The sequence below is a fragment of the Rhyacophila brunnea genome, unplaced genomic scaffold (genome assembly GCF_057557595.1).
Source record: "Rhyacophila brunnea isolate RB1 unplaced genomic scaffold, BYU_Rbru_1.0 scaffold_5, whole genome shotgun sequence".
NCBI lineage: Eukaryota > Metazoa > Arthropoda > Insecta > Trichoptera > Rhyacophilidae > Rhyacophila > Rhyacophila brunnea.
The window spans coordinates 25,277,915-25,295,992 of record NW_028233170.1 but is presented as its reverse complement, the minus strand read 5'-3'; the positions used below and the strand labels follow the sequence as shown (position 1 = coordinate 25,295,992).

General features: G+C 30.4%; 1 protein-coding gene and 1 non-coding gene across 3 annotated transcripts in view; both read left to right on the top strand.

Annotated features, from left to right (window-relative positions):
- The window catches only part of LOC147066206 (uncharacterized), a 215,554-nt gene that overhangs the window by 86,052 nt on the left and 111,424 nt on the right, over window positions 1–18,078 (top strand). For both annotated transcript variants that reach the window (XM_085955879.1, XM_085955878.1), the window contains one exon: window positions 14,025–14,128. In XM_085955879.1, the coding sequence (XP_085812005.1) occupies window positions 14,025–14,128 (104 nt within the window). The remainder of the gene's footprint in view (window positions 1–14,024; window positions 14,129–18,078) is intronic.
- Window positions 9,287–9,503, top strand: LOC147066207 (small nucleolar RNA U3). The gene has a single exon (XR_015071683.1). It is a non-coding gene; the product is annotated as a small nucleolar RNA U3 (small nucleolar RNA).

The following is an 18,078-nucleotide window of genomic DNA, read 5'->3' as shown; positions in this document are numbered from 1 at the left end:
TCCACCGGCGTTTGAGATTAGGTATCGTACAAATGACCGTAGACGGTGTGCATGTCAATTTAATTTATGTATCTGTCTGTTTAAGATAACAAATAAATAATAAAATAGGTAAGTAGGTACCTAGGTAGCATGTAGAAACTGAAAATAAAAAAGGACGGCATTCTAGGCACTTTGCCTAGGGACGTCACTGCACAGTGCACAGCTGTATATATATACCTATAGATTTTGTCGACACTGATATAATAACACTAATAAGGGAAGAAAAGTTGCCGACTAGTCAAGGTGTCGTTTTTACGATGTTGTCAACTTGTGTGTGTACAATCTTTTAGTCCTCATATAACATTATATTAAAGCTTATTTATATTTTAAAAAATCTTTCATTATTATTGTCATATTTATAGATTTGAATATGTACTAGTAATTATTATTATCGCGTTGGGTACAATGTTGTTAAATAACTAACCACTACCTACAAATTTTATGATAAAAAAATATGTGTTTGCTTTATTTCAAGTGCATTTTAATTTACTCATACACGGCTTAAGTATTTAATTATAAATTAAAATATTCATAAAAAATTATAGCGTTGAATTTTCACTCAGAAGTTTAATCCCCTTGATGTATTTTATACTTTATTATAATATATAGCACTGACAGTTTCCGTCCAGGGACGGCAAACTTGAGTCACATAAACTATGCACTAAGTTTTTACAATATAAAATAATTGATTCGTATTATTGATAATAGCTACGAATTGAAAGTCAATTTTTAATAGTTAAGTATGTACCAAAGTTATGCATATATAATTATTATCATATCTGGGCTCAATTTCTGGGAGATGATAATTGGATTTTTAAAAACCATATTATAGTATTATGAATGTCCTACGCGTGTCATCATTAGCCGGAATCTATTCCCTGCTGGATGAGGGCGTTTTCTAGTTTCTTCCACTCTCCGCGGTTCTTATTTTTCGCTGCCATGTACTTTCTCCTTTCTGCGAAACGGTCATTGGCGAAACGCATATTCTTGTATGCCTCCTTATTCATTGGTTTATTTTGTGGTATTTCCGGGTTATTTCCAAAATGTACATTTGGTTGCGCTATTATTCATTTGTGGAAGATCCATGCCGCACACGCGTACATTAATTAGCACTGGTAACACACTCGCACTGTTTAAATATTTTTAAATCTGTTAGATGATTTATTTTAATTTACAATATTAATATATATATATATATATACACCGGGTCGTACTGTAATACTAGGTCCAAGTTATAGTATATATAGAAGTATAATTAATTACTGCAGGGGAAGGGTACCAGAAGCGTAGAAAATTATCTTGACTACGTAACCTCCCTGGCGTTGGGAATATAATTATTTGACACAGGTGACGCAATCGATTCGTCAGAAAATTTAAAAGGGGCCTCGAAATAATTCAAACCAGTCATACAATTATTAAATGATACCAGAATCTTAAAAAGATGCGTAGGTATTTCTGAAATAAAATAGGTATAAAATATAACCCAAAACATAATAAAATTCTTGCAACTAACATAAAACCCGCCTATAACATAACCATTCAAACGTAAGCGTATCTACTTGATCACAAAAAATAAATCAGTAAATAATATTATTATTATTTGTCATCAAATAATATGTCGTTCAATAATAATTATTTTTAGTTAGGTACGAGATGAGATTCTAATTTCTAAGAAAAAATATATGGATACCTTTACTAGGCCAGGCCGGTGATAGTTAGAATTTATGGTTTTCATTTATTTTATTGTCGTGGGGGCCTCAAAATCAATCAGTGCCTCAGATTTCCAAGTCCCTAAACTCACCACTGGATGGGGATCTGATATGACTAGACGTACTTACTACAAGTTGCCGGCCAACATTGAAGACGGCACCAAAAGATGAAGTTTTTGATATCAAAAAATTGCGTTTGTTTCTGTTTTAACGTGACTTCCGGCCAACCTCTTTTATAACCTTTTATATTTTATCATTAATAGATTTTATTATAAAAAAGATAAGTCAGGTGATTTTTTTATCATTCTATGCGTAGGTACCTATTATATTTTTTTTTGCATCGTAAACTATACATCTATTGATTTATTAATTATGGTGGTCGAAGAGCAATTTCATTAAGAGCATACATAAGTGAAACGGAATATAATTTTCAACAGTAGGTGGATGAAATTTCGCACTCGTCGCCAATCGGAGACCGACAATCGAGGTGTGAGCGCGTCAATTTGTTTTGTGATGGCGTCGGAAGAATATATTCTTAAATCGTGTAAAGATGACTAAAAAACGTTACGCATGTACTTGAAAAAGAAAACATGTCAATGAATATACTATTAATATTACTAATATAACAATAAACATAACATTAAATGGACGAATGTTGAATTTTTATGACAAATTATATTTCGTGCGACTCGCGTCATTTGCACAATCCGCGCATCGCCTAGTCACAACCTTTTAAGAGTTTTTAGACCATGCCTCAGCTGAAGTATAGCCTTAATAACGTGTTTCTTTATTGGTGTATGAAAAACTTTTCTTTTCAATTAAAACTAATTGTTGTAGGTACCTATATAGTATAATATAGTCATCTAGGAATGATAGAAATGTTTTCTTTTTGTCGGCAAATCCCGACCCCTGCCTATTATAATAGTTGGGTGATAAACTTTATATCGTGTGCACCCTCCATTGTGCATTTCGTATGATATTGTATTGAATGTTCGACTTGGGGTGTTAATTTTCCAGCGGCGACAAATGTATTGTTGAGCTGTCGCCATTATCTGCATCCATTCATTGTCATTCAGTTTGTTGTTCGCACTTTAATAATTCGCCCGTTTTTGATAAATGCATTTTTGATTTCTAAATTATATCACCGACTCACTCCATTAGTAAGCGAGTGAGGTGGTTACACTCCTACGCACAGAACCGCAAAAATATGAAGATATTACTTTCGTTGATAGACAAAAATGTAACTTGCTAAAATTGAATAATATGTACCTAAAATATGTAGTTATAATTGGAAAATATGTTATTAAAATTTCATAATTAGGTGCTAAAAAAACAAATGCTAGTGCTAAAAAAAGTGCTTAAATTTAAGTAAGTATTATAATAAATCATATATATTTCAACAGTTTAATTTATTATTTATTCACAAACAGAAAACGCCTTATTACAATAAATAATAAAATAATGCTTCAAATTTTCGAAAGTGAATCTTTGACGATTTGATGTTAGAAAATTTTTATGCAAGGAATAACTTCTTTCCACTTCTATAGATGTTATTGTTGCGTACGTAAATGAAACTATTTCTGAAGTAGAACAAATTGAAATATCTGAGGCTCTGATGGATTTTCCAAAACAGCTTTAATATTCTGCAGCGTTTGAAGTCCAGTATTTTTATTTAAAACACTATTTAATTTTGTACTTATTTTTATTCTAATTGGTCCAGGAACATTTTCTTATTTTACCAGCAGTATTGTTTAAAATATTAATTTTATCCACTATGTAGTGACTTTGTAGATGATTCTAACATTTCAATTGTGTTTACTAGTGTTGTTATGTTAATTTATATTGTGTTTATGTGAAAATATGTGCTTAAACCTAGAATATGTAAAAATATGTAAAAAGAGGTGCTAACAAATAGGGTTTAAATGTTTCAAAATTGTCTGAAACAGATAGATATTTTTGATACCTTGTTGTGGGGCCGATCAAAAAAAAATATTTAAATACCTAAGAATCCTAAACCTAGTAATGACTATAACAGCTAATAGATACATATGAATTAATATCGCGACATAATCGTTATAAAACATAATACAAGTATTGTATATGATTGCCTTCACGATCGATTTGCCTAATTGATTATTGATTCCGGGCCCGGTTAGAGACTAAAGTATAATATAAAATTACGAATGACTACAAGCGTGAAGTTTTTGAAATTTCACGACCTGGATACATAAGTATTACGGTTTACATTTTTTTTTTAAATCTTCCAGTCATTACAATAATTCTTACGTAAATCCGTGGTGCTGCAGTCCTCAAGAATCCTTCGCTATTCTGATCTTGCCTCTGCAGACCTTCCGTCACACCGTTCAACTACCGCAACGCAGGGTTTCGTTTCAAGAGTCTGGTTGCTTGGTCGGTTCGGATCCATTTGCTGAATATGCTCGGCCCTACTCACCCGTGCGATTTTGATTTCAATTTCTTCATTTATTTAGTGATTGTGACATAATCACCACAGTATACTCTCATTTACTGCTCCGATTATTCGAACACAAGCAGTTGGTTTTCGGCATTTCTCCTGTGTACCCAGCACTCATAAATACATGCAGTGGAGTGTTTAGGGACATACAGGCTCGACGCACTGACTGATTCTGTGACCATTCCGCGATAAAAAATACAATAAACACAACAAATTACATTCATTGATCAAAATTAACTATTAAAGTTTTGTGTGCCCTTATGTACGTAAGTATTTGTTTGAGTAGTTATGTTGTGGGCCCGAAGTCTATACTTCAGCTGGGGCACGGTCTAAAACGATCGTGACCACGCGACGCGAAGATTTTGCAAATTCCGCGTGCAGAACAAAACATAATTTGTCATAAAAAGTCAACATGCATCCATTTAATGTTATGTTTATTGTTCTATTACTAATAATAATAATATGTTCATTGACATGTTTTCTTTTTCAAGTAAATGGGTTACGTTTTTTAGTCATCTTTACACGATTTAAGAATTAATTCCCCGGACGCCATCACAAAACAAATTGACGTGTTCACAGCACGACTTTCGCTCTCCGATTGCCAGCCAGTCCGATATTTCGTCGCATCTATAGTTGGAAATTATTTGCCGTTTCACTGAAGTACCGTCTTAAGGGATTTTGGTCTGCTTTGGAAAATATATTATGCCTACTCAATTTGCGAGAATTACGCATTTTTTAAAGATTTTGGTATAATTTAGTATTTTTATTGGTTTGGAATGCTTCGAGAAACCTTTTTAAATCTTCTGATGAATCGATTGCGTCAAAGAACATCGTCCCTGACCATATGCAATATTATTTATTTATTTTTATTTATTTATTTGAAAAAGACACGATGCGTAGGTACATAACAAATTATTAATTCAGGACGTTCACAACATGACATTTAGAATAAAAATTACAAGTAATTAATTAAAGAAAAAACAAGGTGGAGAAAAAAAAGAAAGCAAAAATAGTTTTATACAAAAGAAATAAAATAAAAAATTAACAAGACGTGCTTCAATATTATTTATATCTGTATTTAGAATACGATAGACAGAAAGAATCTTTTTATATTTTACATCTCAACAATACCTACGTATAATAAGAACACTATACTAATTGAACAGCAATAACGCCAATTAAAATATTAATATGTTAAAATGATAATATTGATAAATGATAATACTTACATGTGTGCTGTCTGTGTTTTAACTTACTGAAAATCAACAATATTTCTTGTTGTTGTATGGAGGTTGTTGACATAAATGTCGCGAATCGATTTTTCTATACCATTTTGTAGACGCCAGATTGGAAACATTAAAATGGTTCGTGCTGATTTGTCGCAGATATGGCTTTAATTGCCCGCAATCTGATTTAAATGGCCATGTCGATGATGTATCTGAGCCTATAATATTATCAGTCGACATATTTTTCCAGAGGCGACTGATACTTCTGCATTATACATTATTGAGGCACGAAAATAAATTTATATTTTGAATAATGAAAAAAAAAACACAAACTATTGTGACCTACGTTTCTGACACAGCATCTATAAAAAGTATCAATCCTTATCTTCTATATTAATTATTTATCTCGCCAGTGAAGTTGATTATTTCATTTCATTTCGTCATTTTTTGACGACGTTTCTCTAAGAGTACCGAAATTAATATTTGAGCTTATGCAGTCTGCAGTGATAAAGGATTACGTTGAAGAAATGTAGGCTTTGGTAGGTAACCAACTGACACAAAGTAATAAGGATTATATTATTATAGGTATAAGAAATGAGGGACTAAAATTTGTATTTTAATTCATCTTCACTGTTTTACTGATATAATTTATTGAATATAAAATATCACGTTTAACCATTTTTATAAAATATATTTCACTAAAAAAAGACAACACTAAAATAGATATTTTACAAAAAAGTGATGCCCAACCGGAAATCAGACTTGCGCTAAAAGAATCCACAACTTTGTTAGTTGGTCTTCTTGTCCGGTAAGCAATGACATTAATATGGACGAATCATCTGGAAAAAATAATGACACCCACTTTTTTGTCGGGTCTGCCGAATGGCATAATCTGTTCTAACGCCATTACAATAAAGGTGATATTGCTATAAATTCCCGATGCGTGATATCGCATAATGGAAATTGCGTGACGTCTACTTATACACGTGCGAATATCGCTATGCGCGAATTTACTTGCTATCGACTGTATTTAGTGCGTTATCCATTAATAATGTCATTGCCGGTAAGCCATCCGGACTGTGTTTACTGTGTGCAAAAAATGGTAACCGGACAAAACAGAGCGTGACAAAACAGAACGTGACAAAACAGAACAGTGACAAAACAGAACATGACAAAACAGAACGATGACAAAACAGAATATGACAAAACATAATAGTGACAAAACTGAACAGCCGGGGGAAAATAAAACATTCATTGTTGTGGAATTTATTTATTAATTAAATAAGTACTTATAAAACATAAGCTTATAAACGAAATATATATAAATATTTAATATTTTTTAAATATATAAGAGAAATCATCAACTGTTTATTGGGTTATTATTACAAAACCGTTATTTTGAAAATAATGTATTTTTAATAGCTTACCAGCGATTATTATTAGCCAATGCTCATAGAAATCACCTTGAAGTTATAAAGAAAAAAATTGAGACCCTTAGTAATCGAGTGGCAATAGTTATGCATGATTATCAAAATCAATTACATAAATTGAGATTGTTAGGCCGAATGGCCAACATGCAGTGATTACATTTTAAAATTGTATACACTAGGTTTATATAAAAAAATGCATTATTTTCAAAATAACGGTTTTATAAAATATATATATATATACCTAATAAACAGTTGATGATTTCACTTAAAAATTGAAAAATATTTATCTATAGGTAAATACATATTTCGTTTATAATTATTACTAAATAAATTCCACAACAATGAATGTTTTAAATTCTAATGGATTCAAGCTCTGTACTATTCCATTTAAGTCGTTTTTTGCGACCCGGGTTTCGCCTTTCGGCATCTTCAGGCGTCGTGTACATTCACCAAAGGTAAACTCACACTGACAACAAACACTCTTAACTCTACCTTATATAGTAAATCAATACAATAAAGTAGGTAAAAACTCCATTACCTACAGGTAATGGAGTTAAGGTAGAGTTAAGAGTGTTCGTTGTCAGTGTGTGTGTTTACCTTTGGTGAGTGTACACAACGCCTGAAGGTGCCAAAAGGCGAAACCCGGGTCGCAAAAAACGACTAAAATGGAATAGTACAAAGCTTGAATCCATTAGAATTTAAATTCAAATTCCATCAAGTACCTTCGGTCGATAGTATTAATATTACAATGAATGTTTTATTTTTCCCCTGGCTGTTCTGTTTTGTCACTGTTCTGTTTTGTCATGGAACCGAAAAAAAAATAGCCATTACACAATATGCGCAAAGGTAGGTAAGTGTTGTCGTGAAAGTATTAGAGTTATTAGACGATTAATATAATGAAGTAGATAGTTTTGAGATCTCAAATCAAATTTAAATTGTATAACAAATTTTTTTTTGGATTATTCCAAGGGTTTGTTTCCATAATAGAAGATTCGATAGACTTGGATATATCTTTGTGTATATGAATCTTAAATTCAATACTTAGAGACGGATGGCTCTATATGTGGCTGGATTTAGTACTTTTGAAATAACTATCTTTAGTTTTTTTTTTAAATTCGCTACTGATGCATTGATATAATAAATTGTAAATATTGTGTGGTGGGTGAGAGTAAAAGAAGAACAACGTAATGTGGGATTTTTAATGGTAAATTCGTGAGGTGTGAAAATCAATGAGGTCGTATACAATCTTCATATGTGATGAATTATGTGTGAAAAACTATTTTTTTTAAATTAAGTTAATTCGGTTTGATTAGCTTTAACATTAATCCATATTTTTCATTTTCGTCTATATTATGTTTATGAAAATCAATTATGAGAAGCTAGTAGAAGGTTAATATTAGTTGGAAAATAGTTATATTATATCAACATTTTAATATTTTCAGCTAAGGAAGACCAAATGCAATGATAAAAAAAATATTTATTAAACTAATATGATACATACATATTATTGTAATCACTTGGGGTGACAGAGAGCTGAGCATGGAAATCACATTAATATTTTAACACCAGGGAAATTGTTCTGTGTGTAACACGAATATTAATGGTTAGTTATTGGATCATTATAAATTTAATGTGTAACGCCACTGAATCTGCGTTATCAATAGTTATCATTAATACTTCCCGCGTGGGAGTTTCTGAATTGTCACGCAAGTCGTAAAAAGATTTCGCTATAATTGCTAATATATACTATAATATATATATATATATGAACAGTCGCGTTATTCTGGCAAAATGGAAGTTGATGGTCTTATTTTAAACATAATATGTTTAAAGTTTAAGTATGTAAACATAATATTATTATTATTAAATTAAAATTAACAGCTTTTTACTTTATGGGGTAGGTAGATACGCCCTTGAATTCAAATGAATTTCTTTGAAAAATTTAATATTAGAATAATATACTTATTTAAATATGTATGAATATTGTATATTCTAAGAATGAAGGACCTTGGGATTTGAATTGTATGCACAAAGAAAAAGAGCATGATGAAAAAATACAATATTTTTATTTTATTATATCGATTTAGTTGGGTCGCAATAAAAATATTTTTTTGGAAATTGTCAAAATTAAATATTTTAAAAATCGTCGGCATGGTTTTATGTGGAAAATATTGAAAAAAAAAACAGAACACAATGTTTGTCATGAAAGAGCTTTTATTTTACACCACACTTTTGCCGTCGCTTAGTAGGAAAATAGCGACACAATATTGCTAAATAGACGACGGAGAAATTTGTAAGCTCGCATTACGCTTTGAAAAACTGTTCATAGATGGTAAAAATAAATTATTTGCGATCGCATTCACAATGTATTATCACAATAACTTATACTGAAAATTTTATTTTATCGGTAGGACTGTACTTCACAGGATCATTTCTGTAGTACTTCCTCCCTCGTAACGTGCACACTCTACCAGAGTGACACTCCGTGATGAGGAGAAGTGGTGGGGTTCCTTGAGCGTGAGGCAGGTCCTGATTAGGGTCTTTGGATCTCGATCTTGACCCTCGATGACCGTTCACCGTCCGATTGGATCTCGGACGGTTGGGGAACTTTCGCTTTCTGAGCGGCTTTTTAAAATAATAAAATTACTTCGAAGTTCGAATAATGAAATGACTGCGATCTGTTTTAGTCGAACGGTTCGTTATTGCCATTCCACCCTTCAATCTCGCTAATCGCGAAATAAACATTATGATTATCAAACACGACCAAGTGAAGTCATGTTTTGGCCAATGTTTATTTTTTGATTGACTCCGGAGGCAACTCACTCCAATTCAATAAATATATTCATTTCAGTATCAAATCGGACTGTGTATTTAAAATGACGTGTTTTCAATATCAAAAACGGCCAAGTCACTAATCAGAGGCATGTTGTTATCAAAGCGGCCAAGTCATCAAGGAGCCAAGCCAATTAATTATATTGCAGCGTTTGCAATCGGGCAATCATTTGTATGGAGTTATTTTTGCCTGTTGTTTAGCAAATTGAAATTTAGAGCCTGTTTGTTTCGTAATTATTAAAGTTAATTAGTATTAAAATGCAACAAGATGTTGCAGAAGTTTCTCTCGATAAAGCACGGAAATGAATAAACCCATCTCAATGGAAAAGAACATTCGAATCAGTGATGCCAACCGTACTATTATTTTACGGCAAATAGGTATACAAAAATACTTTAATTTTAAAGGATTCAAGACGAAAAATGTTCCTGTACTATATAATTTTCCGAAATACTATATTTTTTACGCATTTGTACTATTATCAGCATATAAAAAGATGGCAACAGTGATTCGAATAGCAAAAAAAGTGAATTATTTAACACTACAATTTTAATGTAATGTCAAACCATGCCGTTTCTAACATAATTTTGCCGAAATAATATTAATCAAAAATACCTAATTAAATTATGCCTATGTATTTATTTTACAATATAAATGATAATTGTTAGTTTTTTAATGCCATTTTAATAGTTTATTATGGCAATTTACAAATAGTCCGCGAAGAAGAGACAAAAGTGTAGATTATTATTAGTTCCATAGTAAATGGATGAGATGCCATTTAAAATAAAATTAAATTGAATGCACCCTATTTTACCACGTTTCTATTAGCTCGTATTCTTGTTTGGCCAGTACATTTTTTTTTCTTGTTTATCCAAGATTTGTATTGGACGATTAAAGATTTTTAACTAACTTCCCGACTAGCTAGACATTTGAAACTTTTAGAATATATCAGAACACGACGACAACGCATTCTTTTAATATTTTTAGCCATCTTTAAGCAGAATTGAATTCATTTTCAGTTAATTCTGTTTTGTATGGAAAGTTATTTCGGAAAAATTTCGTAAAAAGTAAAACATTATTATTGGTTGCTAAGGGGCTCCTAGCAACAAAATTATTAATATATACGTGCGTTACTATGGAAATCAATATGAAATGTCAAAATGACATTTCAGTAAGTACCTATTCTATATTTATTCAGTATTTCTATCAAGTACAAAAAAAGTATTTATTAATACATAGAATAGTCAAGTTTATATGATTCAACAGAAAAAATTAAAAACGTGGTATACAAAAAGTTCTTTTTATCTTGTAATTATTTATATTTAAGTTTATTTTATTTTTAATCGTTTGTGTTATTATTATGAACAAAGACCTTTGTATTGTGACAATTCGGGTATTTTATTATGTTTAGCCTTAACTATACAATGCCATTCTTCGCTCAATAAATAATAATTTTATTGTAAGGATAATAAAACTGTAGCATAACAATTTTATTATTTATTATTATTATGAATAATACATAATTATTCTTTTGTTTGATCAAATATTTGAATATATTTATTTTTAATTAATAAGAATAAAGGAATGATTGATAATGAGCTAAAATAACTGCTGTAAGACTGAATTCCATATGTAAATTTTAATTTTTAATGCCATTTCAACTCATTTTAGTTTCAAAAGCGGCCAAGTAAACACCTTAGTGTCAAACACGGCCAAATCATGTATTCAAGCTGATTTTCTGCCAAAACTAAGCATCTTCAATAAAATTTTATCTTTTCAATTGTCTTATTGGGAGTATAGGAAGCTGTATAGATTGCATAAAAACATAAAATGTCATGAAAAGGTAGTCAAACAAACTTTCGCCTCTCCTGAAAAAAACAGTGAACATGACCTGCGTATTCTAACGTATCCAAACGTATGTGTTAAAAGGTTAAAACGGCTGGCCGTGTTTGATAACGAGCTCATCATTTATAAACGGCTTCAAATTATTTGGTAAGTATATATATGCATTAACAGCAAGTATTTTAATAAAAAATCGAGCAAGTATTTTATTAAAAAGGTGGGAACTATTTAATATGAACAGCAAGTAAAAAATGATTATTGGTAAGTATTATAATATAACAATGGAAGTATTTAAATTATGATAGGGAATTATTTAAATAATTAATGGTAAGTATAAATATCAATTCGTCAGTATAAAATCTATTTTGGACAGATTTTTTCTTTTACAGAAATAACTTTTTTAGTAGCTTCCTTATTATGTTAAATTTAGTAGGATAGTATTGTTCTTTCTATCTGGATCTCCAGAACAGATTGTACTATTAGAATGGAATTTCTCTATTATTTCATCCCTTACGCCCATTTAGTGTATCTATAAAATGGCTCAATGATGCAATGTGAGTCTCCTAAGCAAGCTTCTAGTGCCTTTAAGATACTATTTCATTTTAACTATCAGCTGTAACTTAACTTAACTGCACCTTCCAAACCATCAGTTGCAGGTAGCTGTTAGGCATATACTCTTGATCTAAGCGCACTTCAAAGATATATGTAACCTTACCTTATGAGATTCAAACCCTTAATCTCTACTTTATTGCGGAGTTAAATAAATTGTAGTGTATATTATATACATTTTCAACTTTGCAATAATAACAAGACATACTTCAGACTTGTATAGTGCTTATTACATAGGTATTATTTTCAGTATCAGAATTAAATAATAAGACAGACTTCAGTTGTTTACAATAAATGTATTTCTTGTGTTCAAAAATTCACAATAATAATCAATGGTAACAAACATATGACAGAATAAGACGTTTCCTTCAATGATATATCAATTACATACAACCTATTACTAAAGACGACCGATGTCGATCAATGTGAATGATTGAAAATGATAATCTAGAATACACACCCAGTCAAACGATAACATAAAAATCTTTTCCTTCAATTACCTACAACCTATTACTAAAAACGTTTATGAAATTCATAAAAGAAAACATAAAATTTGTGTTGTTTTTACTGTTATATTATTTTATGCAAGTCTTCATATAAATAACACAACATTTTAGGATTATCGGAAAACATTCCGATAATCGCAACTTTTGACAGCTCGATTTTTTTATTCGTTCGTTGATCAATATCAGAGCATAGACAAGTTTAGTCGGGCGGCTTATTAATTGTCCTCGGACTTTTGGCTCGCCAATGGCAATACGTTTCACGGTCTTGTTTACATTACATACTGTAATAAATTAACAATATTAAATTATTATCTGATTCGGCATTTACACTAATAGTAAAAATAATAATATACATATTATATAAATAATTAAGATACTTACTTAAATTAGTAATTTTAAAAGACGTTGAAAAAAACATTTTTTGTAGTGATGAGTAAAAAACATGTAAAATATAAAAAATCCACGAACCCTAACTAATTAATTTAGCATACAATTTTAATTGAGATAAATTTAATATCACACTATTAATTATTGTTGTACCCAAACTGAGATTCTTTTTTTTATAAAATTAGACAATAATAGGTAGTTAGTTTAAAAAAATGATTTCTGTAATATTTGTAGTACCTACCTAGAGAACTTATATTTTTGATCAATTATTAATTTAATCTTTGAGGTTATTCGCATTTATTTTGTGAAATGTCCATCTAGCTCTTTTTTCTGCACCTCTGCGACTTCTTATTTGATCTTCTTTTAATAATAATATAAACATTAATAGTTTTGTTCTTACCGATATTCATGAATGCATAGACTAATATACTTTATATGCGATAATGGTAACCCTAAAATGCCGTGCGCCCCATTGAATGTTTTTTACTTTTCATACTATCAAAATAATAATGGATATTGATTTTATCTATTGGCCCATGTCATTTAAATAATGATTATTTATTTTTACTACTGATTTTTGAATATTATTTCTTGCTGTACCAATATTTTACATTCAACATTAAAACTGGCGGGCTTATACCGATACTTTGAAATAAATACTTACCATTCATTTAAAATTCTGACAGTTGTTATTTAAAAACTTTTCAAAATTGTCTATTAATACTTGCTTCAAAAATGCACGCCTTTATAAACTCGTTTACAAAAAGTTGCGGAAGTTGATCTTCCTCGGACATTTTATTGGAATAATACCTATAGTTATAGCAAAAGCTATATTTACTTATAGATATTTTATATTTCGTTTCGATGATAGTGACGCTGTAAAGTTTACTGCTAATCTTATATTTTTATATGCCAAAAGTACATATATTATGTGAAGTATTTTAACTTGTGTTTTTTTAATTGTTTGTTTTAGATGTTCGGGAGTCAATCACTGCAGTTTTATTTTAAACACTGACCACAACGAGTCACGTGCGTGGGGCCCTGGGGTCGTTTACATAAAATACGCATGCATGGATGGTAAGATTTTATAATTATATTATTATTATGATTTTAAAGGTTTTTCAATTAAATTTAATTCATTTATGTATAAGAATCTATTAGGTACATCTTATTAATTTACACACAATTTTGCCGTTGATAGATACTTATAGCCCGTTTACACGTGCATGAGTTTACTACTGACAGTACGTATTATCGAATCGTAAAAAATGCAAGTGTAAACACGTATTATAATGAAAGTTGCAAGATTGCGTGCGTGGATCAAAAAACTTCAGCGTCTTCTGAATGTTCACGCGATAGTTAAGTGAAGTAAAACTATAGTGGCGAACACGCCGGAAAAATACGACCTACACCGCGCAGAGCATTTTGACGTTTACTAATTTTCACAACCTATCACATAGCACCATACAATGACAAAAACGCCCTTACGCTTGAAGAATGCGATTGACGAGACAGTCAGCACCTTTACGTACTTATACAATGACTTATACACAGTTATTATCGTGATAGTTTAATGTACACATTACTTGTGCCAGTAAATGCACGTATATAGGCGCTATAAAGTAAGTACCAAAATTCATAAAAGATTTAAAATTTTCACAATCCGAGTGTAATTATTATTGTTTTGATTTAAAGATTTTTCAAAATCCTGAAAAAAATTACCATCGCTAGCTATAATTTATTTATTGGACAGGAAAATTTTCTGCAAGGGACACCTTCAAACTATTCAGCATTTCGTGCCCCCACATACCTAAAACCGTCACTGCATAAATCAGACTTTTTACACATTCATACCTACTAATTTACATAAATTATATTATACACAAGTCCTTAAGTAGAATAATAAGTATATTTAATTGAATGACGACATTTGTTGTTACAACATAAACAATTAATTATAGTAAATTCGTAAACTATAATACCTGTAATGGAGTTCATAAAATTCTTGATGTTAAATGCACAGAATTTTTTTGAAAGAGGCGATGTAAGATAATAAATGCCAAATCAAAATCTATTCTGTTGCTTATTTGACTGACATCGCATCAACGTTTACGGGTTTCCCATCTCTAATTTGACACGTCAATGGTGTAAGTGTAATGCCGGGTCCACACTGGCAACATGTCGCCGGCAACCTCGTTAAATTGTACGATAAGTATGATAATTATCGTAAAATTTAACGAGGTTGCCGGTGACATGTTGCCAGTGTGGACCCGGCATAAGGTGTAATATGGTATTATATCAACGTAGGTACCTATGCAAGTAAGGTTGTTATGTTCATATGCAAGACGTCATATTTTCTGTTTAGGTAGGAATTGTTTTCGTCTTAAAGTGAAACAAGATTAATTGTAATTGAATAGTTATGATGAACGCTAATTCTTTAAAAAAGTAAATAGGTGGGGAAATTTAAATTGGTGTAATATTAACACAAATCGTGTAAACTTCGTATTTACACTGTTGTGTCTTCGGAATATTAATACATTTTCATGCGTGTTGTAATAGAAATTTCACAGAACACGAAAGTCACTAGGTATAATATTGTAATACAGAAATGAATTGCATGGGAGAGAATTAGAAAAACATGGCATGACAAAAGTGCGTAGCCCTTCCCGCGCAGTGATTAATGATTCTACAAAGTTGTTCTAATTACTGCCACCACTCTTAGTTTATTATACTTGGGAAACAAATTTATTTTATAGGTGCTAATTAAAGTAGTGCATGAGTAACGTTGGAGTAATTATTATCTAGGACCTACGTATATACATTTTCTGAATTTTAATTTATTCTTAGAAAATATTCGGCCCACATGCGCGCCACGTATGTCAAAATGGAGATTTTATGGTATTTTCAGAGCATAAGCCTGGTCATTCCTTAAACGTTGTAGATAATTTATTTATATAGTTTTGAAGCCTTATTATTCATTATATTTATTTTAAATATTAAGTACATAAAATACTATTCTTTTGAACCTCTCGATGTAATGTTTTAGAATATAGTCATATTTCAGTACACTCATGTGCAGTGATGTTAAGATCTTTAGGTTTATTAATTTTTAAATGCATTTATAAAACCATAAGTAAAATTGTTGTTAACATTATATAGTGAAATATTTACGATAAAAAATTATATTTATAACTCTATGATCCCAAATTTTACAAGAATTAGACATTTTATTATTCAAAAAATGGGCACGATTAACACATTTGAAGATAATTCTAAAGATACTGATTATAAGCTATATCTCTGACAATTCAAATGTGATAAAACATCCTACGAATAATGATTATTTTATAATAATTATTGACCTAAGAATAAGGTAGTATTTTTTTTTTGAAATACGCCATTTCTATTGGCATTTCATTCCAGCAAAAGAAAGTATTTAAAAGCAATGCTAAACAGAATTTATGAATTGACATTTTTTTTAAATATCGACCAAAAGAAATGTTTGTCTTTTAGGTACTATATTATTGAATATGTACATCGATTTCTGGATGTTTAATGATGTACATAAACATCGCAATCATTTATTACTATTAATTCACTACTATTCGCAAACTTTGAAAATATTGTGTGCGCCGTAAAATTCAGAACGATTGGTCGCCCTTATAAATTTATACGCAAGGTCACGTGGTAACAGTTACAGCTGTTGTCGATTTAACTTTTCCAAAAGAGCTTTTGTTCAATTATTTGGTTGACACATTTATCCAATGAATAGGCACAATTTAACAGAAAATACATAGCAATAACAACACGAATGTCAATAGAGTAGCAAAATGATTGATTCAATAATGTTTATAAGTGCCATTGCCCATTATCAATGCACACTAAATTAATGTATATATGTATTTAATTAGTTATGTAGATGATAATTGATAATACTATTAAGCAATAGATACTTACCAAGATTTATTTGGGTCGTACCCTTAGATTACGGCAGTGGCGAAGGGTGGAGGTAGGCTGTTAAGATCCGCCATAAATAGTGCACATTAAACTTTTTCAGACATACATATTTTTTTCATTGAAATAAGACTACAATTCACAGAAAGTGTTGGTTAGTTTTTAAAATTAAATTAAACCCTGAGAAACCAAGCGATATTAGATAATAGTCAAAAAATATATGTGTATCTATAAAATATCTAAACTTATGCAATTAAATCATACATAACTTTGAATATTTTATAGATAGAATAATATTTTTTATTTATTATAGTTTGGTTTAGGCAGGGCTTAATGAAATAAAAAAAATGAACCAACAATAAGTGTAATATGTATTTTTAATCCAACGAAAACAAATAACTATGAATGAAAAAGTGTGCACAATTTTGTCGTATCGCCCAAATTAGGCCAAAACTATTATGGTTTCGTTTGGGCAGGGTTTAATTGATTTTCAAAAACTAACTAACACCATCTGTAAATTGTAGTCTTAGTTCAATAAAAACAAATACATATGACTAACAAAGTTTAGTGTGCACTATTTATAGCGAATCTTAACAGCCTACCTCCACCCTTCGCCACTGGATTACGGTCGTACCTGTATATTAATTCATTTTTTTTATTCAATCCCAAATATAAACTAAGTATAATTAAGAATATTAGATTCTTATTATTGAAAATATCGCGAATAAATGCGTTGTCTTTGGTAGCATGACAAGTTTCACACAACGAAGTAGACAGTGCTGAGATCTCAAGGACAAATAGCATCAATCTACATACAAAAAACTTTTGGATACTCCCAAGCTTTTGTTTGCATGTGTCAGTACCTATAATTTTAGATATATTTGGATACGATAATAATGTGAATGTAAATCATAAATTCAATACTTAGAGACAATACTGTTTTGGTAATTGTTTACTTATGAAATAGTTTTATGTCATTAAAATTAAATTTTCTTTAGCTACCTTTAAATAATCGCCTACTATGAATTAGTCTTCGCCACTGATACATAGAATAATAATATAATATACCCTCT